Source organism: Lepidochelys kempii, chromosome 10, assembly GCF_965140265.1.
Source record: "Lepidochelys kempii isolate rLepKem1 chromosome 10, rLepKem1.hap2, whole genome shotgun sequence".
Taxonomy (NCBI): domain Eukaryota; kingdom Metazoa; phylum Chordata; order Testudines; family Cheloniidae; genus Lepidochelys; species Lepidochelys kempii.
This window is the reverse complement of record NC_133265.1, coordinates 49,343,222-49,370,454: the sequence shown is the minus strand read 5'-3', so window position 1 is coordinate 49,370,454 and position 27,233 is coordinate 49,343,222. Positions and strand designations below refer to the sequence as shown.

Sequence of the window (27,233 nt, the reverse complement as noted above, 5' to 3'; positions counted from 1 at the left end):
ATCTGCAGTTATATAAGCTAGGATGACAATTTCATGAGCATTTACTCCTCATGCTTCATGGCATAAAATGATTATAGGCTGTGGTCAGGAAGAAATATCCCATGGCATAATATAGCACAATTGTCCAACTACACTGGTTTTGTTTGTTAGTTAGTTTTCCCACCCCCCTCCTTCTGAAGTAACTAGTATGTGTCACTGCTGGAGGTAGGACAGTGAAGAAGATAAGTTCCATTACAGTGTGTGTTATATTCCTAAATAAACGTTTTAGTGTCGTTCAGTTGTACGATCTCAGTGTGTTGGCGCTGGTCTCAACTCACAGTCCTACAGCTAGAGAATCATACTGGGATGATGAAGATACCATCTTATTGTCCCATGGACCTGCAGTGATGTTACAAAATAATTTCTGATGATGAGGCTCATTTGTCTGGCTTTGTTTACAAGAAGATCACGATTAGACTAAAGTGAAGTTTGAACTTTACAGAGAAGATAAGTGAAGAAGCTTATATTGCAGCCACATGCACTTTATTAAAATGTTTGAGACGTGAATATTTGTTCCTTCCAGGGGTAAAATTATTTATTTGATTTTTTTTTTCCCCATTCAGTCTGAATTTTCTTCTGTTTCATTTTGCAGCAAAGAACTAAACGAGGAGGCTGGTCCAAAGGGAGAAAGAGGAAGAAACCCCTTAGGGACAGCAATGCCCCGAAATCCCCCCTCACAGGGTATGTGCGATTCATGAATGAGCGTAGGGAGCAGCTTCGAGCAAAGATGCCTGAAGTCCCTTTCCCAGAGATCACCAGGATGCTGGGCAATGAGTGGAGTAAGCTGCCTCCTGAGGAGAAACGGGTACCATTAACTTTCCTTTTCCTTGCTGGGGATTTGATTATTGTTTAATGGGAACACTATTGCTTACTGAGGAAGTTGACACCAGTATTTGGCCATGACAGTGTTTAGGAAGGTGTTTTTAGATGGGGTGCAAAGGCCCTTAAGGGGTAAAGGAAGGAACCCTCTTGGGACAAAAGTAGCTCTCCCTAGTCATTGCTGGTGGAAAATTATATAGGCCCTATAAACAGTGCAAGGGTATATGCAGGACATGCATGAGTCTTTCAGAAGAGAAAGATAGGCAGACCAGAAGGGATGGGCTGCTCACAGCTAGCTGGGGTAGAGCTGGTTTTTTGACAACGTATTTGTCCATTTTCAAGGTCTGCTAGCCATGTAAAGAAAGCATAGCTCTGTAATTTGTGCTAGTGAGAGTGTTCTGTTAATTTTAGTCTCTATAAAAATCTGTCCCAGGAATGAGAATTTGTTTTTCTTTCAACAAGAATATGGTGTATCTCTCTTCATCAGTTTACCTGGGCCTTCTGCACTATACCTCATATGTGAATTATGGCAATGGCCAGCTTGATTTGTTCCTTTACTTCCTTCCACTGGAGCGGATGCCAGCATCACTACTAAATTTGTACTATTTGCACCTGATTTCTTAACTGTAGTTAAGATTGCATGACAGAGTTCAGTTTAACAGAAGCTTTAAAACCTTTATTTTGTAAATATCTCATTGCAATAACAAAAACATAAACTATAAACTTTGGGTACTATTTGAATTTTTCATGTTTTTTTTTTATGAAAAATGAATTGATACAAAGAGAATAAGAGCTCAAAAATCAATCAAACCCTTTGGTTTTTTTTTTGTAACGAAATGTCTCATTTTTTTTCTTTGTACCTTTTTTGCAAGAAATCTAAAACATTCTGTCCTTTGTCCACATTGTTGCTCCTCATGTGCAGATTCCTAGAATATCAGTTACACATTGATAGTGTTTGTCCTTACAGCATTTGATAACATTTTAACCATAACAGAAAATGTGTGTCAAGGTCAGCTTGCTGAGTTTGATGACAAATCTGTTGCAGAATGATTGCCGTCACTCACTTCTAGGGGCAAAAAACAAAAAAAAAAAGATACTCCCTTAACAAATAACTCTGTAGCCTAAGGAAGGCTGGGAAAGAGGAGACCAGGTGTTCAAATCTTTCCTCTTTTAACTGCTGTTTAAATTCCTGTGGAATTCACTGGACTACTCTTATTATTGAGTCAGATCCTGAATCCAAACCTAGAAGACAAGGAAGGGCTGCTGAACACTCCCCCCCCTCCCCCCCCACTCCTCCCGCGGTCCCCTCCCAATCCCATTTTTAAGAAATAAGTTAGCAGTTAAGTTAACACTCCAGGCCTGGCACCCAGGTCTCCAACATGACAAACCCCAGTCTTATGCACTGCACCACACTGCCTTTCAGTGTGACTAAATTAGGCTTTGGATCTCCTAGCTTTAACCACTATAAACCACACTCCTCTTCCAGAGTCAGGAATCAAATCCAGAATTCCTGATCATCAGTATTCTACAGCTGACTAGAGAGTACTTGTATAATTCAGTGGGAAAGCATGTTTCAAGTCTCTCTCCATTGTCTGGTCTCCAAAGAGACAAGAAATTACTCCTGTCAATCAAGTGACAACAGTCTAGCTATGGATCTTTCTCCCCATTATCAGAGGAGCTATGTACTAAGGTACACCAAAGCTGTATAAAAATAACTAGAAAACTGGCAAACAAAAACTGCATTTAGTGGCAGGTAGGGTTGCAGCAGGACACAAGCCATCCACCCAAAACCATAAAAGGATGGCTATAAGAAGCTTAAGGAGTAAGACTTGTGGATTCCTTTCCACCTTCAGATTGCCTACAGCATTGTCAATAATTCACTCTAATGCTAACATAAGGCTTTCATTTCCATCTCCAACTGACACTTAGAAGTAATATGTACTCGAGTGTCATCAAACTTGCAAAACCTTAATAGTGACCTCAACAGTGTTAAGGCAAAATAACGTCCCAAATGCATGGAATGTGTGATAGCCAGATATACCAATTGATATTAGTTGATATAATGGATATAAAAGCATATGAGGTCACTGTTACGGTTTTGCCCGAGTAATATGAATAGGTTTGCATAATACTGCATGATATAAACTTATATGGGGAAAAAGCCTTAAGCATATTGTACTGAAACATGATAGCAGGGAAGGGAGCATTTTGGTGAAAGGGTCCTGTTAATTCCCATGTTGTGTTATGGTTATTCTTTAAGTGGTTTGCAGTCCAGCAGTTTCTATTATTGTTCAAGAGTTCCCTGCATTAAGCAGATGTATGAAAATGCTTCAAGTTTATTTCTTAAAAAATAGACTGAAATATCACTAAGGCTTAAACTGACAGATCCCTCTTGGTTCTATTCTCTCTGTAAACTGCGTGTTCTCATAGTACTCATAGTAGCTACGTCTGTCTCCCCTATCAGATGAGAGGACAAGATATTGTGTTGCAGCATGGTATCGGCCTTTCTCCTAGGGGTCTGAAGGTGAGAAAACACAGTACTCTGCTTCAGGAGACTGACACACCTTAGCAACAATCTGAGCCCCTAAGGGTGATCCATAACCAGAGCTTCCTGTTCAACAGCACATAGTGCCGGCCACAAATATCCAGTTCATAAATATTTTCTGACTATGTGAAGATAGCACTTGGCTGCATTGAGTAGCCTGATAGCAAGTCACCTCAGCATCTAAGTAAACTATTGCAATCGGTCTAATCGAGAAGTAAGTTTAATGGGATGTTGATTTGGATAAAATATGTTACTATTCTGGAGTGCTTTTCTCTCTGTTTTTATCCTTTCTCAGGTTTCCGTGTTCTGAATCTCTCAGGCATTCTCACTCATTTTTCTCCATTCCTTTCCTGTTTATCTAGGTAAGATGATCATGTGTCTGATTGTTTGGGTTTTTTCCTGAAGGGCTCTGTTTTCTTGTTGCAGCGCTACCTTGATGAAGCAGATAGAGATAAAGAACGGTACATGCGGGAACTGGAGCAGTACCAGAAGACAGAGGCCTACAAAGTCTTTAGCAGGAAAGCACAGGACAGGCAGAAAGGCAAATCACACCGGCAAGGTATTAAACCATAACAAAAATAGTGCCTTACAAGTATCATGACAACTCTGGCCACATTCAGAAGAGAGGATACTGGGCTAGACGGACCATTGGTCTGACCCTGCATGGCAATTCTGTTAGCTAGAGTGATAAACAGTAGACAGTTAGCTAGAGTAATAAAAATATCCAGGCATATAGTCAACTAGCAGGTGTCAAACACTTTTTTATAAAGCCTGTGACAGTTACACTGCTTAGAACATACTCGTCTGTGTTTGCCTAGATCAGCGTGCGTGTGTGTATGCAGAGTGATTAGGTTTATGTAGACATTAGTGTGCCTTGTGACAGGTACATTAGAAAAACCTAAGGTAGATGGAGATACTGTGTGCTAAAGCCCTTATAGTATAACTAGACAGATTGTGTAGCTGTGCTTTTGACTTGTACTGCTAACTTTCTCCTTCAGTTCTCTTTCATTCCAGGATCATCTTATCTTTTTGTTTGTTTCAGATGGAACACGACAGACTGCCCACGACCATGAGGTAAATACCTTACTTTCTTCTACATAGCAGCGGGCAGGACCACAGCTGGTAAAAATTGCCATTGAAGTCAATGGAGTTATGACAGTTTACACCAGCTTAGGATCTGCCCTAGATATAGATTTATGCAAATTTCTCACCCTTTCAATACAGTTTTTTTGGGGTCTTGTGCAATTGAGTAATTTATGTGCTGTTTTTGGTGCTTTCTGCTAAATCGGAAGCTAGTCCATGCATATATAAGTGATCTGAAACAAATTGGAAATGGAGTTTAGGGTTTGTTTTTAAAAGGGCTGAGGCCCAGCCTCTCCTTTTGTAGGTGTAATTTGCATTGCAAAACGTACACCTGTGATTTGGAACCTAGAACAAATTCTGAGTGTAGGTCAGAATAATTGTGTCTTTTACGTACTTGAGGTGTATGTGTAATTCAATTTCAGGTGCAAAATTGCAGGTGAAAATTTTGGAAGCAGAAAAGCCTGCAAATGGGAAACTGTTCTTTTGAAAATATGGCATGTAATGTCTAGGACAGGGGTGGGCAAACTACGGCCCGCAGGCCGGATCTGGCCTGTCAGGACTTTGGATCTGGCCTGCAGCATTGCCACCCCCATGGTGCCGCAGGTCCTGTGCCGCTCCGGGAAGCGGCCGGCACCACATCCCTGCAGCCCAAGGGGGAGGGGTAGAGGGCTTTGCGTGCTACCCTCGCCTGCAGGCACCGCCCCCCGCAGTTTCCATTGTCCGGGAACGGGGAACCGCGGCCACTCGGAGCTTCAGGTGAGGGTAGCATGCAGCGCCCTCTGCCCCCCCCACTCTGCCCCCAGGGGCTGTAGGGACGTGCTGCTGGCCGTTTCCATTAGTGGTGCGGGGCCAGGGCAGGCAGGGAACCTGTCTTAGCCCCGCTGCATGCTGCTGCCACCCTGGAGCCGCTCGAGGTAAGCGGCACCGGGCCGGAGCCTGCACCCCAACCCACTGCCCTGAGCCCCGTGCTGCACCCGAATCCCCAACCTTGAGCTCCTGCCTCACCCCTCCTGCACACCAACCCCCTGCCCTGAGCCCCCTCGTACACCTGCACCCCTCCTGCGCCCCAACCTTTTGGCCTGAGCCGCTTCCTGCACACCACACCCCCTCCCACACACCGCACTCCCTCCCGCACCCCAACCCCCTGCCCCAGCTCTACGTTCATGGCCCTGCATGCAATTTCCCCATGCAGATGTGGCCCTCAGGCCAAAAATTTGCACACCCCTGGTCTAGGACATTCTTATGGCCAGCTTGAGTCATAGACCGATCATGCACAAATAAGTTGCACCTCTATGTTATTGTTCCAGTGCACCAACCACCATGTGGCTTTTTCCAAGGTAAGGGAGGGGAATGGCCAAGTTGGTGGGAGACCTGTTGTAACACCTGTTAGCATACCAAGTAAGTGAAGAGTAATGAAAAATACTGCCTTGCTTTAACGAGACTCTAGATTCCCTGATGTTAAACAGACACTAAACCTTCTGTATCCTGGTTGACAACAAAGTTATCCCTCTTTCTGAAGTGCTGTAATTGTCAATCTTTTAATAGAACCAAACACAACAAGGGCCATTTTACATAGGGTCCCAGGCCAGGTGCTTCCTTCACAGTCACCAAACTGTAGCAAGCAAATAGGAAAAAAACAAGCAGATGAATCATCCCCTTTTTCTATATGGACAAGAGACTTTCCTGCCAATGCTCTTCCTCTGTGAGCTCCCAGCCAGCCCCCTTTTCAGGGAAAGTCATCAGTTTTGGTACCTCTTGGTGGGTTTATTGGAAGGATGACTGGGATGGTCACTTGTCAAGCCACTGCAACTTTTTAATTTCTGCTGCTCCCGTCTACTTTAACAGTAATACATTTCATTTCCAGGGAGCAGCTTTGGTTGGATGCTTTCAGCTCAGATGCGTTCTCCCACTGACCCGCAAAGCCAATTATTCCCTATCAGACAAACCTTTAGAAATAGATGGACTCTTAGGATGTCTAATATGAAGTGCCTAAATCTGCATGCCACGTGGGAGTTGACTTTTTATTAGTAACCCGCACAAAACAGTGTAACCCTGTCCCAGGCAGTAATATAATACTTGTACAAAACACACAACACACATAAGTTTTAATAGAATTTGCATGAAGTATGATAATGGCCATTTAACTTAGATTACATAAATATTCTATTTAACAGCAGTGTTCATGTGACAAGTCACTTCAAAAATTCAAACAGGCTTAATTCTTATCCTTCAATATATGTAATATGACTACTGAAAGATCATCATTATCTAAATGTACTCATGGAAGAGAGTTGACCTCCTGCACATCCCTATTGCGTTCTTATGCTCCATCCGAGCAGGGACTGCTCATGTGGAGCTAGGAACTCTGCCAGGTAGGCACTCTGTTCTGAAAGTCTCCTCTCCCCTCCTCTTCAGGATTTTCTGCCTTTTCATATTTGCAAAACTCTGTACACAAGTTACCTAATAAATCCTCACAACACCTCTCTAAGAGTAGGTCTACACTTACAGTGATGTGCAGAGTACAGACACTGCATGTCTAGCTATCACTACTATAAATAGCAATGTAGACAGTGAGGCATTGCTTAGGCGAATAGATTACAGACATGCCAGAATCTTAGGGGGTATACCCTACATGCAAGCAGTGCTTCCCATATCTACACTGCTATTTTTAGCAGTGTAGTATTCCTCTGCCTCCCCACTGCTAGAGCCTTCCACTGCAACTTGTAGCTATACACCACACAGTCCGCCTTTCACTGCAGCGTGTAGCTATGCATACCCTACACACCACTGCAAGCGTACACAAGACCTAATGTAGGTAAGTAGTGTAACTGCCATTTACAAAGGAGGAAACTGGCACAGAAAGGCTAAGTGACTTGTCCAAGATTGCACAGCAAGTCACCATTAGATTTAAGATCTCAGGAGCTCCTGGATCCCTGTCCTATTCTTCTTCCTCTAGTCACTATTGCTTGCTGTTGTGGTAGTTCTATGACCATCAGAGAGGATCTGCTAAATTATCTCTTGCAAAAATTTGGGAGCATCTCTGGGTCAAGGAAGCTTTTCCTCAGTGGTAATAGTTTAGTTACCATAGACAATGTTGATATCACTTTAGCATTTAAACACAGTGCATGTGCATAGCAATGACCTTCAAAATGTATAGCAAAGGACCAAAAAATGAAGTAAATTTGAATTAATCACAATAAAGTATATAGATTAATCTTCACATAAATCCCATAGTCATGAATTTTTATGTGGAATATTACACATAATGAACAGTGACTCCTGTGAACTTTATTCTTGGTTTAAAATAACTGAGATTTTGTGATTATATGCTCTATATATTTCACACTAATTTCACACTAATCAAAAGTGACCTTACCAACCTCAAATGTAACAAGACTTTCTACAGTGGTGTTATTTTCCCTTTCCTTATGACATTGCACTGTTTGTGTGGCCTGTCATGACACCCTTATGTGCTTGTTTTCTTCTGCCCACAAGTACCTCTCTTCTCTCTGTGTTCTCTGTGTTCTTCTCTTTCCCTGCTCTTCTGCTCCACCTTTTCTGAAATTGTTGGAACCGGAATAACCCCAGCTTCGTGCAGCTGATTAGAAAAACATGCCTCCTTACTGACACGGCTTCCATTAATCCACGAATCCACTCTTAGGAGAGGTGGGCCTGCTTGATGATGTCTATAAGGTAGAGTACAGTGCAGGGCAAATGGCCTGACAGAGTAGTGGAGCACAACAAAAATTGTCTACCAAATAGGGAGTATTCATTATAATACAGAGCACTTGAGTGGTACGCGTATGACCATAACAGGGAAGATATCATTCAAACAGACCTCTCTTCTCCCTTCTTTCTCCCCTTCCCCACATACCCTCAATCTTCTATCCCTATTAACAGGTTTCAGAGTAACAGCCGTGTTAGTCTGTATTCACAAAAAGAAAAGGAGTACTTGGGGCACCTTAGAGACGAACCAATTTATTTGAGCATGAGCTTTCGTGAGCTACAGCTCACTTCATCGGATGCATACTGTGGAAACTGCAGAAGACATTATATACACAGAGACCATGAAACAATACCTCCTCCCACCCCACTAGCCTGCTGGTAATAGCTTATCTAAAGTGATCACTCTCCTTACAATGTGTATGATAATCAAGTTGGACCATTTCCAGCACAAATCCAGGTTTTCTCACCCTCCGCCCCCCCCCCACACACACACAGACTCACTCTCCTGCTGGTAATAGCCCATCCAAAGTGACCACTCTCTTTACAATGTGTATGATAATCAAGGTGGGCCATTTCCAGCATAAATCCAAGTTTAACCAGAACGTCTGGGGGGAGGGTAGGAAAAAACAAGGGGAAATAGGCTACCTTGCATAATGACTGAGCCACTCCCAGTCTCTATTTAAGCCTAAATTAATAGTATCCAATTTGCAAATGAATTCCAATTCAGCAGTTTCTCGCTGGAGTTTGGATTTGAAGTTTTTTTGTTTTAAGATAGCGACCTTCATGTTTGTAATTGCGTGACCAGAGAGATTGAAGTGTTCTCCGACTGGTTTATGAATGTTATAATTCTTGACATCTGATTTGTGTCCATTTATTCTTTTACGTAGAGACTGTCCAGTTTGACCAATGTACATGGCAGAGGGGCATTGCTGGCACATGATGGCATATATCACATTGGTGGATGTGCAGGTGAATGAGCCTCTGATAGTGCGGCTGATGTTATTAGGCCCTGTGATGGTGTCCCCTGAATAGATATGTGGGCACAGTTGGCAACGGGCTTTGTTGCAAGGATAGGTTCCTGGGTTAGTGGTTCTGTTGTGTGGTATGTGGTTGTTGATGAGTATTTGCTTCAGGTTGGGGGGCTGTCTGTAGGCAAGGACTGGCCTGTCTCCCAAGATTTGTGAGAGTGTTGGGTCATCCTTCAGGATAGGTTGTAGATCCTTAATAATACGTTGGAGGGGTTTTAGTTGGGGGCTGAAGGTGACGGCTAGTGGCGTTCTGTTATTTTCTTTGTTAGGCCTGTCCTGTAGTAGGTGACTTCTGGGAACTCTTCTGGCTCTATCAATCTGTTTCTTCACTTCCGCAGGTGGGTATTGTAGTTGTAAGAATGCTTGATAGAGATCTTGTAGGTGTTTGTCTCTGTCTGAGGGGTTGGAGCAAATGTGGTTGTATCGCAGAGCTGGGCTGTAGACGATGGATCGTGTGGTGTGGTCAGGGTGAAAGCTGGAGGCATGTAGGTAGGAATAGCGGTCAGTAGGTTTCCGGTATAGAGTGGTGTTTATGTGACCATTGTTTATTAGCACTGTAGTGTCCAGGAAGTGGATCTCTTGTGTGGACTGGACCAGGCTGGATTTGTGCTGGAAATGGCCCACCTTGATTATCATGCACATTGTAGGGAGAGTGGTCACTTTGGATAAGCTATTACCAGCAGGAGAGTGAGTTTGTGTGTGTGTGTTTGGGGGGGGGGGGGGGTGAGAAAACCTGGATTTGTACTGGAAATGGCCCAACTTGATTATCCTACACATTGTAAGGAGAGTGATCACTTTAGATAAGCTATTACCAGCAGGAGAGTGGGGTGGGAGGAGGTATTGTTTCATATTCTCTGTGTATATAATGTCTTCTGCAGTTTCCACAGTATGCATCCGATGAAGTGAGCTGTAGCTCACGAAAGCTTATGCTCAAATAAATTGTTTAGTCTCTAAGGTGCCACAAGTCCTCCCTTTCTTTTATCCCTCTTAAGAATTTCAAGTCCAGTGTGTCTCTGAAGCCCCTAACGCCAACGTCAGTGTAACAGCCCAATGAATAATTTTCCAGGCTGACATTCTGGAAATGTCTCCTTCTCATTTAAGGACAAAGATAGAAACAATAAATTTTTTGTTTCTCTTTTAATTTATGAGAAATGAGAAAACGACACTCAGCCTGAACATATTAAGCCTTTTCAATGAAGGGGTAATCAAATCCTTATGATTTTAATTCCCTGAGCAAGCCTCAGAGTGGCTTAAGTATATCTGAGCCCCCAAGAGAATCCTTTACATGCTGGGTAATGTACTTGGCAATGGAAGAGTGCTGATGGGTTTTCATTACCAGTCTTCCGTTAAGTAGAGTTTCTCTGTTGCCTTTCAGATACTGAGCAATTTCACCTAATTGCTTTAATGTTTTTTATTTTGTACCTGAAGAATCTCTACCCTGGGGCACTATATATAATGTCTGTAATACCCTCTCCTCTGCCCTTCAGTCTGTAGGAGCCATTACTGGTCCATGCCAATACCTCCAGCACACAGCTAGTAGTATCAAACATGAATTGCCTAGGCTGGTAGAGCAAAAAGCGCTTGGAGGGCAAGCTGCATAATTGCCAGCATTCCAGTGTGTTATTGCTGAGACTCTGGAGTTCTAGATGAAATTAGTTTGTGGTTGTCTCGAGGCGTTAAGATCAGATGAGTACATTGCCAGGCTTGTTGCTGTACATGACTCCTCATTTTCTGAATACACATCCTGAGATTTTTTTTTTTTTCTGCAGTAACCTGCTCTAGAATTGGGCAGATAATGGGTGCAATAAAGAAAGCCATTGTGATATTTTTGTAACTCTTCAGGTCCTCAGAAAATCAGAACTTTTTTTTTCTTTTGCTCTCAGTCTTGAGTACAAGCCCACTTGGTGTGCAGCATATGAACTTTGTGCTCTTTTTGAATCTAGGGCTTCCCAGCAGTAATGTTACCACATTATGAAACTCAGCTTTACTTTTTTAAAAAAGAAAGTAAAAAATAAATAAACTGACTCTGACAGTTTACTCAGGTAAACACTTGGAAGGTTTTTGAAGTTCCATCTAGCCACGTCTATCTTGGCTGACTGCCAAATGGCACCCGCTTCACCCCAGTCTAGCCCCTTTATGAGCCAGACACCAATATGAAACACTAAGCTTAGCTGCCAGAATTCCCTGATAGGCTGTTAACCACTTAGTTTTTCTGCTGGGTACCAAATCATGTTTGACATTTCATTTAAAGCCTAAGGTGTTCAAATATAAAAGACCTTAGCGGTGGCAGAAGCAGGAGAGAGGCATTTTATCTCAGGCTTTAAACACGGTTTTGAAGGAATGATTTCTTGGTGCATTTTACCAGCCAAGATGTTTTAGAGGTTTGAGAACCTTCTGCTTTCAGTAGCAACTTCTCTAATGCTTAACTTTGTTCCTATATTCAGCAGCAGTTTTATTATAGTTGCCCCAATTTATCAAACAAGAAAGCTCAGTTGTGTCTTTGACATCATCAATATATACTTTGAAAACAAACATTTATTCATATTACTTTTGACTTGTAGAAATTATGACTGAGGCATCACTAAAAATATTAACTTTAAACTACTTTTTAGAAATCCCTAAAGAAAAAATTGCCTTCATAATAACTCTTCAGGGTTGCATTTTGTCTGTCTTTCTTGGCCTTTTTCTGTAAATAAGTAAATAAATAAATCTTCCAATTATATTGCATCTTTTATCTCTGAGGATTTTAAAATGGCTTGCATACTTAATAGACACAAAAACCGTAAATTGGGATTGTTTCATTTACCACTGAAATGTAGTCATCTCTTGGGTAGGCTGTGACAGCTGTTTAACTGTACAGAACAACACCACTGCACCACATTTCCAGAAAGAAAGTGAAGCCTACCTTCTGCAAAAAAAAAACTGCAAGGGAATTTTAGAATGTAATTATCTGAGTTTAATTTGACCAGGGTACCAGGTGCTGATATCACTACACTTGAGAAAACTACTAAATTTTTGATCCCAGGTGGTCATGTTCCTTGTTTTAATTCTATTTTAAAAGACGACAGTCTCATTTGTTGTGTTGTATAACATTGCACACTAGAGTTGAGTGAATAATGGATTTTTTTTGGTTCATTGGCAATTCCGAAAAATTTGTTTTGGGTTGAACCAAACCCCAAATTTGTTGAAATATTTTATGAATCAAAAACTCAAAAATTTCAAGTGTGATCAAAATGAAACCTGTTTGTTTTGCCCTGAAGAGGAGAAGGAGAAGGCAGCCTCCCGTATAACCTTTAGTTCAGTGGCCAGGGCACCTATCTGGGATGTGGTTAGGGAATTCATAAGTTATATGAGAGGGCTGTGGGTTCAATTCCCCCATCTGCCTGATGAGGGGAAGGGATTTGAACTATTCATTGTCATTATGAATGACTATGGATTGCCACTGTGTATGACAATGAATAGTCATTGGGACAGAAAGCGAGAATAACTCTACAGCCTGGTGCTTCGAGCACTCACCTGGGATGTGGGAGGGCCAGGTTAAAGTCTTGGCTTCAGTGACTATTTATTTAAAAACAGTGGAAGAACTTCATCAGCAGATGCTGAGAAAGACCCATCCTAGAATATCCCACAGCCAAGTGGAGAGGGCACTCTTCTGCAATGGGGGAAACCCATGTTCAAATTCCTTCTCCACACCAGGCAGAGGGAGGAATTGAACCAAGCCCTCTCACATCACTAACAAATGCTGTAACCACTAGACTAAAGGTTAGAAAAGTGCCTTTTGCCACTGCCACCTCCTCTCCCTTTCCCTGTTTTGTGATTCTAGTCCTCCTCTGCTTTTGTCACAATGCCGGTAATCGAAATGAACAATTTTGGGTTGCTTCAGAATCAAACATTTCATTTTGACATTTCTAAACCATTTCATTTTTTTCCCAGTTCATTTGAAACTATTTGGTGAACTTGACACAGATTCACAAAGATTTTGTGTCAACTGAAACTGCATTTTTTGGTGAATAAACTGTTCACCAAAAAAATTTGCCTAGCTCCACCACACACATTATCAGCACTTAATAAATAATAATGACACCTCGATCAGCACAGTCCCTGCTGGACCCAAGTTGAGGAATTGGTTCAGCACTATTCAGTATTATAGTTTCTGTTCTCTTTTCACCTCCCTCCACATCCCTCTAGTAAAACGCCGAATCTGGGGATATAATAACTAGAAGCTTGAAATCTGTACGAACACTGTCTAGTTTGTTGCCACATCCTTTATATACTCATACGCAATCTCCCAAGGCGCAGTCACGTCATTATTACACACAATTAACTAATAGGTGAGGGTGCAGGTACATACCATCATTCTATCTAGCAGAAAAAGCAGTCCTTGGACCACAAAAGATGACCGTCAGCAAATATTGTTGCAAATAGTATTCAGCTTAGTGTTATCTCCCACTTGCCTTCTCTGCTCACAGACTTAGGATCTCTCGATGCTTCTATTCTATGCCCAGGCAGGACAGTAAAACTTACTGGAGTCCTAATCTTGGAACTGTCAGCAGACAGCACTTCAAAGGTCAGGATTTTGTATGTTTTGCTTTGCTGCTCACCTGCCAACAGTGTATTGTTAAGAGAGCTAGGGGCAACCTCCAACATACACGCTTAATACCCCTAATGTACACCTGATTGACAACATTGTGCGTTTGAGGTGGTGGGATGGGAATTATCCCCCAGGTCATGGTTCCTGCAGTAGTCCTGATAACTCCTGTGCCCATAATCTGGGAGAAAACAATCAATGCCCTGTACAGTTGTGGATTTACGAACCTTGCCCTTGCAGAGCTTGGCTTTGCAGCATGCAAAGGGTAGAAACCTGAATGACTGAAGTCATTCCCTCAATGATGGAGATCTGCATGAGTTCCACTATAATCAGGAACCCGGAAGAGTGCCAGGGAGCAGATGTTTGTTTTTTAAAAAGCACACACAAACACCCTTCCCTTTTCCTCTCTCTCCCCCCAGAAAATGAAAAACAAGCCACCTCACCCTTGCTTGTCAAAAGCAATATTTCCCTTTGTCAATTTGCAAAAATTCTATACCATTGTGTCTGTCTATTTTCACCCATGGTAAAAAAACTGTCTGAATAATAGTTGCTTGGCAAAAATATGGCTCATTTAAAGTATTGTGTAGCTCCTGTATTTATTTCTGAGGCAGAATATGTCACCTCTGCACCTTCTGCAATCCCTAACAGACACAAACAAGGAACTGTGAGACCCATTGCAAGGTTCTCCCTTTTCTATTCTCAGCTCCTTTCCCTGTTCTCTAACTAGCGGCTGGGTATCTTGGCACTGATGGTCAAAAACAGAGCTGTGAAACTTACCATAACTATCATCTACTTTATCTGCCATCTTGTCTTACTGTAGAGGCTTGTTCTGAAGTATGGTAATTTGGAGAGGTGGATGAATTCACAAGAATAGCTATGAAAGTATTGAAGCCTTGTGTAATGTGCAGTTTCATTAAGGCAAAACAATTAGGTGGCAGGTTATATGAAATATCTGAACCATGTGATCTATATTTGTCAAACACCCACGTCCCTTATACCTCTCAAATGCCTTTCTAGGGATGGGAGTCCCTGTCATCTCCAGTTCAGTGCTTGATTTGACCAATAGCTTCTTTAGAGAAAGGGGCTTCCTGGAATCATCTCCATCCTTCTTCTTGTTTTCTTGATAGATCTGTCACTTCTTTTATTAGCAGTTGAGAATTATCAGTATTTAACTGTATGTCACTTTCTATCTGCAGAAAGAAGCAGACACAAAGGAGAGGTCTGTTTTTGATATCCCAATCTTCACAGAAGAGTTCCTGAATCACAGCAAAGGTGAATTAAACTCATGCAGTGTTTTCACCAGCCCTGCCACAGGGATGTCAGCCTGGCTGAGATGGGAGAAAGTGCTTTACATAAAGAGTGAAGTCAGGTGGCTCAGTGTGTTAGTAAGGTTACAGTATCTCTCAGGACTATAATGGATGAGCAGACAGCTACTCCAGGCCTTCCCTCTTCCAACAGGATTCTCTGTGGAGAATGGTGCTGGTGTACAAGCTGTAGGCAAGCTCATATAGATGCTATTTCCCCAGTCTTTCCTAGTTGCAGTTGCTGTTAGAATGAGGAAATATTTGAAATTGTTGAGCAGATAATGTGGGCTAGTTAGCAACATTTTAATTTGTAGCCACAGAAGTTAGACAAGAGAAAGTCTCTTTGGGCCAACTAGTCTATGACCCCAGCTAAAATTGTTCTACAATATATTCTCCATTGCTGTAGGGTTTGACTTTATATTAATAGATTCATATGTCTCAAGTGATGGGGTTTCTGCTAGTTCCCTTGGGAGATTATTCCATACTCTAATAGCTGTCACCTTCAGGCACCTAAAATGTACACCCTGCTAATACTTGTAGTCAGTTGCTGGTCTCTAGCCCCGTTGCCACTATATTGCTGATCTATAGTGTGCTGAAAGTATTCAGAGTAGTTCTTTCAATCTTCCTTCCTCAATCAATCCCTCTATTAATTTTTGTTCCTCTGCTCTGAACTCACTCTAATTTGTCAATATCTCTGGTATTAAATTGAATTCAGAATTGACTTCAGAATTCTAGGCATTATCAACTCGCTGTTCTGTGGTGTCATGCTTCTTCATATGTAGCCCAAAATAGCACTGGTTTTTTAATCATCCTCCGCTGAGTGGACATCCCTGAACATTTTGCTTCATCATCCACAGGACTACTTTCTATAGTTATTTCATACCTTTTTTGGGTGTGTTCACAGCACGGGAAGCAGAGCTGCGCCAGCTGCGTAAATCCAACATGGAGTTTGAGGAGAGGAATGCTGCCCTGCAGAAGCACGTGGAGAGTATGCGCACTGCTGTGGAGAAGTTGGAGGTGGATGTGATCCAGGAGCGCAGCCGGAACACAGTGCTGCAGCAGCATCTGGAGACCTTACGGCAAGCACTCACCAGCAGCTTTGCAGGAGTGCCACTACCAGGTAATCCCCATTTCTTTATGGGGCTTCTCTACCACTGCTTAAGTCCAACTTCTCTTTTAGTTGTATGTCACTGGTTCCTGTGAATTTACTTTCCGTGGCCTGGTTTAGTAATTCTAGGCTGCAGGTCTGTTTTTAAACTTTTAAACTGTGCTGCAAGTTAGAGCCTGACAGTGGATGCAGGATGAGGGCTAGAGTTAATGGCACTGTCTCCCAGTTTTGTAACTTTTTAATATAATTACTCTCTGCAATTGGGGTTTTTTTCTTCTCTTTTTTGTGGGAGGAGGCTGTTAGTCCCAGAGGGTCTTTTACAGGTGCAGACAAAGAGAACAGTACTGCTGTGTACCCTTGCCATATGATCACTTTGGCCCTGATCCTCACAGTTATTTAGGCTCCTAAATTCCACTGAAATCAATGGACGTTAGGCACCTAAATAACTTTGAGGATCTGGGCTTTTGTTGCTTAAGATTTATGCTTTATTTCAGTTACATTTCTTTTGGGTCTAACTGTGTGCAATATGGTTTTGCCTTTATGCGAACCGTCCTTAGAACGGTAATGTTTGATACTGGTGTAGTTATCTAAATATTCTGTGGCTTTTTTTTTTTGCTTGCACTATATTTACTGTAGGCAGTGGGGAGACCCCCACAATGGACACCATTGACTCATACATGAACAGACTGCACAGTATTATTCTGGCTAACCCACAGGAGAATGAGAATCTCATAGCCACGGTCCGAGAGGTTGTCAACCGGCTTGATCGCTAGTGACTTGGGTAAGCACCCCCTTGCTCAGACTGGTTTGCTTACCAGCACCTACACCACATCCTCTGCACCAAGCCTGGAAATAAATGAGGGGAAATTTTCAAAGGCACAAAGAGCAGTGAGATGCTCAACCATTTTCAATGGAAGTTGGGTGTTTTTACTCCCATTCATGGCTTTGAAAAGCTCCCTGATTTCTAAGGGAGACTTAAGTGCTTGGTATATCGCAGGATTGTTCGACATCTTGGTTGATGTATCAGATGAATAAGACTGCTAAAGTCTGGAGTAGAACAGAGAAGGAGGAACATTCCTTTGCATGCATGATGTACTGACTAAAGATACTGTGGTAGATGATAATGGTGAAGAAGATTTCTCTGTCGAGCATGATGAATCTGAAGAATTCTGCAGTAAGTGTTTGCTAGTTTTGGTAGTCATTGAGAAATCCTGTTATCAGCAAAGGGCTGTTCACCAACTAATCCCAATTCCTAAAGTTAAAACAGCTTCCAGTTTTGCTATGGACACTTAGCAAGTCTGTAGCACGCAGAAATTGTCAAATTGGTTACATGTTGTGTTCTTTTGGACCTCCAGGTATACAGATAACTTAAGCAAGATATAACTGGGTCAGGCCACTCATAGCATTTACTGAGGTTTAATGATCCAATACATCTTTATCATATGCATTTAGTATTTCAGAGATCACGATTCTGCAAATTTTGCTTTGCTGCTCACCATCTAGAAAAGCCTTAATAAGAGACTTGATGAATAGCAAGCAAACAAAACTACCCAGCCTTTGCACTATAATACACCTCCCCATGCTATATACAGATTACCATACTTTGTGGGGCAACAACAGGATTATAATGTTGCAATTTGGATCTGAATATCCTGGGCTTGAATCTTTTACCTGCTTTTGTTGCTGTAAGTACGCAGGCCTGGATTTTTTTGGAATATGTACAGTACATCCCAGCATATTCTGCGCTATGAATGGCATGTATAAATGCAACTAAAATTCTGACTTAATGTGTTATGAAATGGGGTTCATCTGCAAATATAAAGGCAGGAGTCTTCATCCTTCCTGGTCGTGACCTTTTGTGATATTGCACAGTGCAATTAATTACATGTTCCCCATTACAGAGTGGCTTAAGCTAAAAGCTCATTGTCCTTCCAGTGGGTAGCCAGATGGAACGGACTGTAGTTCTAAGAGATGACTGAGCTCCCAGCAGAATAAAGAAATGGCATTACTGCTTCTATTTATGAAAGGGAACAGCTTGTGGATCTAGGTCTGGGATTTTCAGTAGCTCATCAGCCTTCTAATTTTCACACAGTGTTTTCAATTAGCACTCTTGTTGGCTCAACAGAAAAAGAGAATTGGGGATTGGAGGGGGATGAGAGAACTTGTGACAAAATGGAATAACTGGTAAAGTGGTCTCCCATCAGTCAGGTGTTGGAAGGGCACCCCAGTCCTTGAGACAGATGTTTTCTCTTTAAAGCACCATAACCTATCTCAAGGTTACTCAAATCTAGGCAGTTTCTGCTGGATGCTTTGGGTCCCAGCTGTCATGGGAAGCCTCAGAGGATTCTTATTTTCTAGGAGTCACTGGCATTTTCTGTGGTTTCGAGATGTAAATATTTTGTTCTTGGAAAAACTGGATTCAGCTTTGAGCTGTTTGGAAAAAATGATTTTGCTCCAGAATTCCTCCTTCCCAATTATGGTTAAAAAGACAATCCATCCCTACAAAAATAGTAGATAAGGCAATTAAAAAAATGTAATTAATAATGGCCTGGCTTCATTATACAAATGTGTACAGACAACTGGGCCTGATGTTCCAAGCCCTCATGATACAATTAATTATCCTGACATGCACTTGGTACTGTCACATCCAGTGACAGGAGCTTATGAGGGAAGCTGGGGGCAGGGGATGGGTGTTTGTGTAAGTGGGTTCACGCTTAAGAGAGGATAGGACTTGTAAACAAAAGTAAGAACCTTAAAATAGGAGAAGGTGAGAGAACTTAGTAAGAGTCTACCATTGGTAGATTGTCAGCACCATCTTCCCTTTGTTAGTCTGAATTTACAGTATAAGTATTCTCTTAAAAGAATGTGTATCAGCCAGATAGATTGCTAGGTGCTCAGAGGCATATTTAAAAATAAAACTGATGATCAGAAACCTATTTGCTTTTACAATTATGGTATTCTTCAAAAATACGGTACTCAAAGAGCTAAGCTGATTTCGAATAGCTAAAGTACCTAACAAATGGCTGTATTACACAGCACTGAAGAACAGAAACACCAAACAGAATACTAAAATATAGAGGTACACTTTATTTATATAGAAATATCATTGTAATGCCCCCTATCCACCCAGTTACCTCCTTTAGCTCTCATCTCCTTGCGGCTTTTGATGGACAGGCCTGGGTTCTTCTGGATCCTGCCTCCCACTCAGTAGGGTGTAACTTATTTATTTTCTTCCAATATGAATGTATTTGGAGGTGCCTCCATCCCACCCCACGTAGCCCCCGCCTCTTCCTGGCAGGATGATCAGGGAAGCTTGGGAGGAAAATTCTAACCACAGGGTAACCTCCACTTACTTGCCAGATAGTTGCAGACTCCCAAGAAATCACACACACACACACACACACACATATATACATACAGTATATTCAACACAGTAATTATATTAAACAGGAGATAAGTATAACATAACAGGGTAGAACACTATTCTCAGGGACACTTGTGCCCACCCTGATAATACCCATGAATTCCCCCAGTCACGTGACCTGATATAGCAAATGTAAAAATCAGCATCCTGTTGGTATGCGTACTTTGTAGGGGCCCTTGGTGACTTGTGACCACAATATCTTCTGTGCAACAGTTAGCAACTTGGCTGACTGGGTTCAGTATAGCCCCAAAGACTCACAAGTGGGTTAAGTTGGTATGTCCCTCCACAGGTTTAATAGACATTAGGTAATAAAATCCCCAACTCTTACCCACTGGCTTGAGGGCACAGCTCAAGGAGTAGGAGGATCTCCTAAACAATCTCTCTGACTAGCTAACTAAAGGATGGTGCCCTCACAACTCTGCGAATGATCCTCAGGTTCAGAGATGACTCTGGACTCCTCAATTACTGCAGAAGGGCTGATGATCGCTGCTATCAAGCGTCCTCTTTATGCAGGAGTCAGGCTGCTTCTGGACTCAGGATTTCCCCTTTGCAAAGGGGTGCAGGGCTCAAGGTGCAGGTTACAAAGCTATACTAAAAATCCAGACTTTTTAGTCTCCTACCCTAGTGCTCAGATGCACTCTCAGCCGGCGCCAGCCCTGGACTAGCAGCCAGACCAGTGGTGGTGCCATGTGGTGACTGATTTTCCCTGGGGAGCTAAAGGGCTTAACTCAGCTTGGCTGAGGGGAATTTTCCCAACAAAACTCTACAAACTGGGAGTCACCTTGGAGAGGGAAAGGTCCAAACTGAGGGATGTTGCTTCCAGATCCCCAGAGGTCAATTCTTGGGGGAACCCTGCATGCATGCCTGAGACTCACCAGAACCCCACACAGCCAGTCCTGTTCAAGGGATGGCAGCTCACTCCCTGTTGGTAAGGCTAACTCAGCTTCCTGGGCCAATCATTTCACTCTGCCCCCTCCTCCAAGCAGACCGCATACTATCTTCCCCCAAGCCAACTGGGCTCCTGGCATTCTACATAGTTAAGACCTTACCAAATTCATGGTCCATTTTGGTCAATTTTATGGTCATAGGATTTTAAAAATCATAAATTTCATGATTTCAGATATTTTTATCTCAAATTTCAGTGTTGTAGCTGTCGGGCTCCTGACCCAAAAGGGGGTTGTAGGGGGGTTGCAAGGTTATTGTAGGGCAGTTTCGGTACTGCCACCCTTACTTCTGTGCTGCTGGCTGCGGCGCTGCCTTCAGAGCTGGGAAGCCAGAGAGCGGCGGCTGCTGGCTGGGAGCCCAGTTCTGAAGGCCGCACCGCTGCCAGCAGCAGCACAGAAGTAAGGGTGGCATGGTATGGTATTGTCACCCTTACTTCTGTGCTGCTGCCTTCAGAGCTGAGTCCTCGGCCAGCAACCGCTGCTCTCCAGCCACCCAGCTCTGAAGGCAGCGCAGAAGTAAGAAGAAAAGGAGTACTTGTGGCACCTTAGAGACTAACCAATTTATTTGAGCATGAGCTTTCGTGAGCTACAGCTCACTTCATCGGATGCATACCGTGGAAACTGCAGCAGACTTTATATACACACAGAGAATATGAAACAATACCTCCTCCCACCCCACTGTCCTGCTGGTAATAGCTTATCTAAAGTGATCATCAGGTTGGGCCATTTGGCCCAACTTGATTATCATGCACATTGTGTAAAGAGTTGTCACTTTGGATGGGCTATCACCAGCAGGAGAGTGAATTTGTGTGGGGGGGTGGAGGGTGAGAAAACCTGGATTTGTGCTGGAAATGGCCCAACCTGATGATCACTTTAGATAAGCTATTACCAGCAGGACAGTGGGGTGGGAGGAGGTATTGTTTCATATTCTCTGTGTGTATATAAAGTCTGCTGCAGTTTCCACGGTATGCATCCGATGAAGTGAGCTGTAGCTCACGAAAGCTCATGCTCAAATAAATTGGTTAGTCTCTAAGGTGCCACAAGTACTCCTTTTCTTTTTGCGAATGCAGACTAACACGGCTGTTACTCTGAAGCAGAAGTAAGAGTGGCAATACCACGATCACGCCCTACAATACCCTTCTAACACCCCACCACCCCCATGGTCCCCTTTTGGATCAGGGCCCTCAGTTTGAGAAACGCTGGTCTTCCGCATGAAATCTCTATAGTATAGGGTAAAAGTACACAAAATATCAGATTTCATGGTCAGTGACATGTTTTTCATGGCCATGAATTTGTAGGGCCCTATGCATAGTGGCTCTCCTCTCTCCCTCTTGGTTGCCTTGCCGACTCTGAGTCTGCCTCGGCTCCCCTTTCCTCCCAGGCACAGTGTGCCACTACCAGAGTTACAGGCACACAGAACCCCAGGAGCCTAGGGAGTTACATTGTATGATTATTATTATTAATGTTTATTACAGTAGTGCCTAGGGACCAACTAAGAATGGGGCCCTTAGTGTGGGCATTGTACAGACACAGAGCAGTAGACAGTCTGTGCCCCAAAGATATGTGCATATATGGGGAAAATAGTTTATTTCAAAACAATTGTTTGGGCTGAAACACAGATTCAGAGGTGATTTTCAGAGGTAACTCTGAGCTGACTCCCTGATAACTCTTATAAAGAATCATATTCTGGTTTCCCAGTGGAAAGTTGTCCAAGCCACTTGATAAGCTTCTTTCTCTGTAGGCTTGCCAGCTATCGAGTGTACTTTAATATGGTCCCTTCAAATTAACCCTCCAAAAATCTCTTCACAACGTCCTGTTTATTTTGACAGACTGGTCTAAACATCTAACATTTGTTTCTGTTTCATCTGCAGGTCTCCTGGCCCAGGGGTGTCTTACAAAAGTGATTCAGCCAGTGAGGAATGAAAAGCCATGATGGAAACAGACTGGAGGTGGGAGGCAAGACTTCAGGATCTGTCCTGGTCCCTGCCTAAGCAGCTTGCCTATGGGGCAAACTATTTAATGAATTAAAAGCTCCTATGAAGCCACAGGCACCAGCCACTAAACATTTGAACTGTCCTCCGTGTAAAGCTTTCAGAGCATGTAACTACCGTACAATCATCAGTTTTCCATCATTTTAGCTGGATGGGGGGATACCCACACACTCTGTGGACTGGACAAGTATGGAGGTGAATCTACTTCCAATCTGTGTAGTGGAGGCAGCCTTTGTGTTATGGTAATAGAACTTTGAAATGTTATGTTGCTTTGTATCTCTTCATCCTTTCTGTGGGGTTTCCTTCTCCCCTTCCAATTCTCCTTTTGTCCTTTTCCTGTTAACTGATGTTCGCTGCACTGTATAGCAACACCTGGATTCTTTGCTATGACAGATACAGCCTTCCTTACTGCACCATCCTGCCCCGCCTGTCGTGTCTTCAATGCAAGCTTCTCTTTTATGTGCTAGGCTACATCTCGTACAACATGAGGTTCCTTCCTGTTGGTATTGGCTGTGGCTGGCACTTCATGACTGTGCGACCCTGAGGGAAGGGCTCTCTCTTTTCCCCCTCCCAGCTACTCTTTCCAAGCATCTCTGCTGCATGAGTGTCCTGCTTCTCAGCAAGACTCCACTGTTCCTATCTATTGAAAATGGCTGGTGCAGCATTTTACTGCTGAAAAGGTCAGCGGTAATCAAGAGAGAAAGTGAAAGGCTGGCTTCTCTCAGCCAGCAGGAAAAGTGCAAAACTATATTTTAGACTAAAATAAAACATGTCGCTTTTCTGTCCTCTGATATGTTGCTTTGTCTAATATGATGTGAGCTGCAGCCTGCTTGAGCGAATGATATTCTGTTCCAAGTCATCTCTCCACCACAAAGAGAAACAGGCAGGGGAATTCCATTTCCCTCTGTCCATCTGCTGTTGTAGCACTAAGGAACCATTTTTATAAAAGGGGCCTGCAATGAAGTGTAACAGCAGAGAGCAGCTTTAGCAAAGGTGAGCAAATTGTGGCACACAGAATTCCGTAGTGCAGCTCACGGCTACCCTCACCTTTAATACAAAAGTGCATCTTCTGGAGACTACCGCTTCCTGCATGGGATGTTCCTGCTTGATTTGAATGGCCTTTTATTCATGGCAAGTGTCTTCTTGCGTGCTGAGATCTATAGTTTCTTTGAGTTGCACCTCACCTGCTTGTCAGAGATGAAGACATCTACTGTCTGCATTGTCTTATGCAAATTATTTGCAGCCCTTGGGGTCCTGTCAAATTATTAGTTCAGGCTTTAGTTGAGAACTTCTTGAATACCCTTGGGCTTTATTATGATGGTTCAACCATGCTCTCTGTTCTACATGCCACCTTCCTATTCTTCCTTCAGAAAATCTTGGGACTTTTCCTGTCATGAACTGGGAATGCTTTTATTACCTTGCCATGCTGATGCAAGCAAGAACAGTTTCACGAATCTGCAATGTAAGCATCTGCCCAATTTTATATTTGAAGATTAAAAAGTAGTTCTTCCTTTTCCACTCTTTAGTGCATGCTGCACAGATTTCACACTTGCTTGAAGCCACCTCCAAGTCAATGCCTTCTGTGACAGGGGCTCACTCACCCCTTGCCTTGCAGCTGCTACCTTCACTGCTGCCAAACAGCAAGGAGTGTAAGCTCGAGTCTTCCTTCATGGAGGGACTCGTTTTTGTCTTCTCTCTCATCATTTTTCAAGACTTCACTCACAAGAGCTGCAACTTGGGGCACTGACTTTCTTTTTCCTTAACATAGGCAAGACCTAAGTTCCCTGTAAGCTGCGCAGCCTCAAAGCATCCTATTTAGCGCTGCGCAGGCGCTCGGAGAACCCTCCCGGAGACCTGCCGCAGCCGGGGCGGCCCAACCGCAGCCAGATCGGGCCCAGGCATGACCGTGGCAGTGCAGCTTGGCCCGGACCCAGGAGTGGCACAGATCTGCTGGGGCCGGGGGAGGGGCACCTATCCTGCAGCCCCAGCCCCAGAGTTGCCATGGCAGGGAGAGGTACCTCTCCCCCTCAGCCCAGGTGCTGCTGCAGGGAGAGAGAGCTGGGAGGAGTCCTCTCTCCCCACTGTAGCCCTGGAGCACCCTCCTGCACCCCAAACCCATCATCCCCGCCCCACCCCAGAGCCCGCACCCCCAGCCAGAGCCCTCACATGCCTGCACCCCAATCCTATGCCCTAGCCCTGAGCCTCCTCCCATATGCCAAACCCCTCAGTCCCAACCCCACCACGTGAATTTTGTTAGGTGCACCAATATGAAAGTGATGTGTGTTACATCACCTCCATATTGGTGCACGTAACAAAATTCCACACATGGGTGGGAAAATCAGAGGGAACACTGGGCAAGACCAGGTGATGTTAGCATGAACTAGTTCTGAGTTCTGTAGTGAAGAAGGGGTTGTGGGAGGACATCCTGTAGATAAATAGCATCTCAGGAAAAAGCACCTCCGTCTCACACCATTTAGTAATAGTGGCAATTGACTGCTGTATTGAAGTGGGAGTAGCCTAAGTGCAGTCCACAGCCAAAACCTGGGCCCACAGAGTTCTAACAAATCAGTCAATGGTAACTCTTATCTTTAATACAGAGATACACTCCATGGAGACTTAAGGTCTCAGCATGTGATGCGAGGGCTTGATCCACTTTGGGTCCATATTTAAGGTGTGGATGGCTGCAAGCTGCCCTGTCTTACACAAATCAGATGTAGCCATCAGCTCCTGGCACATTGCCAATCTATCTCTGTGTTGGGCAAAGCATGCCTGTTCCTGGATGGGAGAGTCAAGCGGGTACTTACCGTTAGCTGCATGCTGACTGACAAATCTTTCCCTTTTCCCCAACATAGAGGAAGAGAGATGTGATGACATGACCCGTTTTGAAGCAGCTGGGATGGGGGAGGGGGGGTATGGTTTGAGTTCTTGCTCTCCAACAATATTATAGATGATGTTTTGTCTCATTAAGAAGCTTCAAATCTGCACTGATTTACCCAGTGAAAAATGAATTTTGTCTTTTCAGTGTTTTTCATGAGTGTCACTTCAGTTTACATTTTTCAGTGTGTTGGCTGACAAAAAAAATTAAGTGGGTGGTGAGGGGAGGAGCAGGGTCAGACATTTTCTTTGCTCTGAGAAATGTTAACAAAAACATATTAAAATGGAGTCCATTTTCTGGATTAATGTGTTTGGAATTGTTGAAATGCCAAGTTTTCTGTACAAGTGTTTTTGCAATTAAACTTTTAGACTTTCTTTGTTTAAGAAGATGATATGCTTGCTTGACATTTGCTTCATTAAAACTGTTCAACATTGAATCCATTCTGATTGAATTTTAACTGCATGTTAATGAGAGAAATCTTACCACCATTGCCTTCTTGTCTGAGAGACTTTGTCAACTCCACATTAGTCACCAAAACTCGTAAGCAGTCCATATTGGCAACAGGTTCATTTCCTCAGTTGCTCATTTGAATGGTGGGTTCACAGTTTGAGGAGTCTGTATTTTAGAATGCCATGCTGGGCTGTAATTTGGTTTTCTATGAAAATGATGCTCAGAGCAGAGTGGGGGAGAATGCTCAGTCTTTACCCTGTTTGTCAGACAATCATAGAACTAATGGGAGCTCTTTATCCTCTTCAGCCCAAGTGTATTAGCTCTGTGTGAAGGGGCCCTGGTGCTGAAAGGAGAAGAGGGCTGGATAGCTGCCCTCTTTCAAGTGTAGCTCCCCTTTCATGCACCTGAAGAAGTAACAACTGTTGAAAACCCCATGAAGACCATTAAAATTTAATAGTCATACAGCATCATTAATAGGGCAAGCTGTAGGTAAAGACTTGCCTGTCATCCCCCTGTCACCCAACTGAGTTAACCGAGCAGGTCCTTTCTTTGTTTCTCATCCACCCTCATTTTTCTCCCTTCCTTGGGATTCTCCCACCAATTTTTTCCCTGTCTCTTTTCTTGGTCATCTTCCATCTTGTCTTACCCCTGGACCTCTTCAGCTCCTTTTCCTTCCCCTTCCAGAGCCTTCTATCTGTCTTCCATTTCTGCTCACTGGGATGGAGAACTTATCTTCTAGCCATCTTTTATCCTCATGCAGCCCATACCTTGGGAATAGACTCCCACGTGAAGGAGTCTTCTGGCTGGATGAATTTCTCCTGCACTGGAACTCCTTCCAAAACCATGGGACTTTATTCAACCATCCATTTAATTTATTCCCAGGGTCACATCTGATTATTATGATTGCCCAGTCTGATTACTAGTTTTGTTTATACACAATTAAGTCCTTGGTTCCAGTACTCTTTCAGATATCAGGATATATGCTAATTTGGCTTTGTATCACACCTTGTATATTTGGCATCACATGTGCTGTAAGCCTTTAAGGTTCCAAAATGGAGGGGACCCAGGGTATCCTTTATTGAAGGGCACCCGCCAGCATTTTCCTGTCTAAACACTGGCGAGCACAGGACTGGTGCACACCTGCAAAAGTAACAAACAGCCACAAGAAGTGCATCACCAAAGGCAGGGGTCCATTTCCCTTTCAGCCAGTGCTGCTATCCCTGTGTCTGACGTCAGGCAGCAGATGGTGGCCAATCATGCTTTCTTTAAAACAAACCACGATGCATTGTAATATTTCCACTAGTTGTTT

General features: G+C 43.3%; 1 protein-coding gene across 4 annotated transcripts in view; it reads left to right on the top strand.

The window, feature by feature from the left end:
* Positions 1–25,910, top strand: part of HMG20A (high mobility group 20A) — a 70,943-nt gene extending 45,033 nt beyond the window's left edge. For all 4 annotated transcript variants that reach the window (XM_073303478.1, XM_073303479.1, XM_073303480.1 and 1 more), the window contains 7 exons: positions 632–844; positions 3,830–3,962; positions 4,446–4,477; positions 15,025–15,100; positions 16,037–16,252; positions 16,877–17,021; positions 22,480–25,910. In XM_073303478.1, coding sequence (XP_073159579.1) covers positions 632–844; positions 3,830–3,962; positions 4,446–4,477; positions 15,025–15,100; positions 16,037–16,252; positions 16,877–17,013 — 807 coding nt within the window. In that variant the 3' untranslated portion in view covers positions 17,014–17,021; positions 22,480–25,910. The remainder of the gene's footprint in view (positions 1–631; positions 845–3,829; positions 3,963–4,445; positions 4,478–15,024; positions 15,101–16,036; positions 16,253–16,876; positions 17,022–22,479) is intronic.
* Positions 25,911–27,233: the final 1,323 nt, after the last annotated feature.